Source organism: Phytophthora parasitica, assembly GCF_000247585.1.
Source record: "Phytophthora parasitica INRA-310 unplaced genomic scaffold supercont2.30, whole genome shotgun sequence".
In the NCBI taxonomy this organism is placed as follows: Eukaryota; Oomycota; class Peronosporomycetes; order Peronosporales; family Peronosporaceae; genus Phytophthora; species Phytophthora nicotianae.
The window spans coordinates 611270-614451 of NW_008649016.1; the positions used below are offsets into that span (position 1 = coordinate 611270).

Below are 3182 nucleotides of genomic sequence, written 5' to 3' on the forward strand. Positions count from 1 at the left end.
AGCGCAGTAAGCATGATTTTAAGTTTGCACGGGGTATAGCACACCGTTTGTTGGGCGGTACGCAGGATTCTTGTATGGACCAGGGTTCTCCAGCACAGGCGTCCATGCAGACTCTGTGCGTTCCCACACCTTGTCCAGCACACGCTCGCGTTCTGAATTGTACAGGAACGTACCGTAGAGACCGGAGATCAGTGAATACGAAATGTGGATCAAGAACTTCTCATTGAACACGAAACACGTGGGGAATTGTCGAGTCATCTGCCACACGCAATCCAAGAACAGTAGCATGACTGGAGATCGCTCGTTCGGCTGGTCCATGATGTCCTTGCCTACGCCAATCCGGTCCGCGAACTTGTGGCCGAATGAACACCACTCCTTCTCCACTAGACTGGCGAAGCCTCGGATGGAGCGATAGAACGGGTCCAGAATCAGCTGCGCTAAGGTCACAAGCTGCGGCGTGCGGTCCCAGCCGTCACTACAGTGCACCAGCACCGACGCGCCGTCTTCATGGAGCACCTCTGCTACTCTACGGGCGCCTGACAACACTCGCATCACGTGCTTCAGCCATCGAGTGTCTGTAGTATAACCCAGTGTCACTTTATGATGATCAGCAACAGAAATACAGTGGCGTGCTTACTCTCGAGTCGATTGTGGTAATGTTTGTCGCTGTCTTCGACGCTGCTAGAACTAACTAGGGCTAAATCAACGCACAGATACACGTCAGCAACAATATATCACAACAGTTATGCGTTCAAACGTACACTTCATCGTATCCAAGGACTCGCGCATCTTGTGAATGTTAGCGATGCCCATAAATTCAATAGTCGCGTTGTCGTAGTGCTGGGAGTTCTCCATACCTGCAGACACAACCATCAATACATCGTTAGAAGCCGCGTACTCAAAGCAACGTGCTGTAACCATACCGTACCTTTTCCTTTTAACCGGTTGCCCTTGGTGGCGATGGGCTTGTGCGCGTCGATAATGTGAAGAGGAGGCGACATGTTGGAGCTGTTCTTGTTGGCTGAGTCGCGGTACGCGCGCAGAAGTATCCGGTCAGGTTCGGATCGGTTGCCTGCCATACCGTAGTTCGGCTGGCTGGAGCGAGACAACACGCTCTTGTTCACAGGATGGCGCCACACAACCACAGGCAGACGTGCACGTGATCGGAAGCGTGCCGACTGCACGAGCTGCTCTTCGGACATAAGCGATGGCACCACCATAAGCTGAGGGTATGTGGGGCTGAAGCGGAACTTGGAGTTCTTGAGAAGTCGCCACGTGATCCTTCCTTCCTCATTCGGCTGCTCCACGGGCGATAGAAGACCCAGGCGTAGATACTCAATAATGGGAGAATATACGAACCACCCGTCGTGCTGCTCAGGAATAGGATACCCACGCTGTTTGTAATAGTCACAAGCAAACAACGCACTCATATAACAAGGCGGCAACATGCGAAGTGCAAGCTGTTTGAGCCACTGGTGATTCGGAGTTGACGGAAGTTGGTCGTATCCATTCCCCCTTGAGTACGCGTCGTGCATGACAAGTCTCACGGCTCTCAGGTCCTTGCACGTTAGCAGAATCATGGGTCCATCGAGTTTAATCAGGTCAATAGCAGCACGCGGCAACTCAAACGAGCTGATCATCCATGACACGTCATACGGCACGAATGTGATGCGGTACGACGTGACCTTGAGCACTCCTTGCACTGCTCGGTTTCTCTTGGATATCACCACTAAGTTCACCACGCGGTGAACCTGGTCCAGCACCGATTCGCCAGGGAGCAGCTGGAAGTGGTCGATTATCATTGAATTCCGGGTGTTTTCCAATGCGTGGACGAAACTATCACGGTCATCTAAATTGTAGAAAGTGATGTTCTTCTTCTTCTCACTACCATTTCTCGCCTGGATTTTAAGCTGCATCCCCAGATCGGATTGAGGCTTGGCCGTCACCGTTGCGCAACTGTATTCCTCGTGTTGGTCATGAGCTGATAGCAGGTAGAGTATTTTCTCCTCCACATCCAAGTGTAATTGGAAACTAGTCCGCTTATTGCTGAGTCTTCCCAGCACACTGTCACTCTTTTTGACTGGAAAAGTTAACAGCGTCACCTCGGCCAAAGGGTTTAAGCCGGGCATATTGCCACCATGAACGGATTGGCTGCGTCCAATTCGCACCTTGTTCGAGCCGCTCGTATCTCGAGTTTCGGGTCGGTCGTACATTTTTTTGCTCTCCCATGACCTGCGTGCCCTTTCCACCCAGGAGCGAGGGATCTCCATGTAGTCACTAGAACTGCCTCTGGTGTCTTCGCTGCTGGTGTTTGTCGCATCCATCATTAGGTCCGTTCTGGAGCCCGACGGAGCCTTCGAGGCCAATTTGACATCATTACCCGGACTAGGCGGCCCCATGAACGGGTTTTTACTTGCCGCGCTGTCGTCTGACGTTTGCGTTGTTGCGGACGTTTTGATGTGAGCTTTAGGGCTGGAACAACTCTCCTGAGAGGCGGGGAAATTGGACGAAGACGTTATAATCTGAGTCGAAGGCATCGAGGAACAGGCTGATAGGCCTGTGGCCTGAGCAAGTGGAGCAGAGTTGCTCTCTTTGCTCGGCATTTTGCCACCGTGTCCAGCTAGAGACAGGTTCGTCTCGACAGTCAACAGCTCGCCCAGCGCGGCCGAGTCCGTTACGGATTGACGCTGCGCCGGGTACGCATCGTCTTGGCCATCGGTGGGTATATCCTCCGTGGCGGATTTCAGCATACCGCAAACACGGCTAAGGAGAGCAATCGTCTTCAAGATGTGGATCCATGCAAAAAAAAATCATTTCAACACGTTGGGTTCGAGATCCCAGTGATTCCTGTATAAACACATGTTTGGATACTTTTGTAATTTTGCGATAGTTGGACGTAATTTAATTGCGTCGTATACGGACTGAATACCTAATAAATTCTCAAATCTTTTGGCTCATTGGTGAATGTTGACCGAACCGGACAAGAACGACATTTGCGCGACATCGCACTGGGATCGAAGCCTGAATTCCAGTGGTCGACAGCAAGACGCGATCGCCTTGTATGAAGACAGCTGTGTCCTTCCGACCCCATTTGTCCGTGTTCTCGATTTGTTTGTCCGCGGCTAATTGCAACGCGTCACGCACGAATTGCGCGACGCCTGTTAATAATTCATTCGCGGGAG

The 3182-nt window shown here is 51.7% G+C and overlaps 1 protein-coding gene across 1 annotated transcript; it reads right to left on the minus strand.

Moving 5' to 3' along the window:
- Nucleotides 1–18: 18 nt before the first annotated feature.
- On the minus strand, nt 19–2750 carry PPTG_12529 (hypothetical protein; the record flags this gene model as incomplete). The annotated part of the gene is made up of 4 exons (XM_008908569.1): nt 19–575; nt 638–697; nt 762–857; nt 929–2750. 4 exons carry the CDS (start codon nt 2748–2750, stop codon nt 19–21), a joined length of 2535 nt encoding a protein of 844 aa, XP_008906817.1.
- Between the last annotated feature and the right edge of the window lie 432 nt (nt 2751–3182).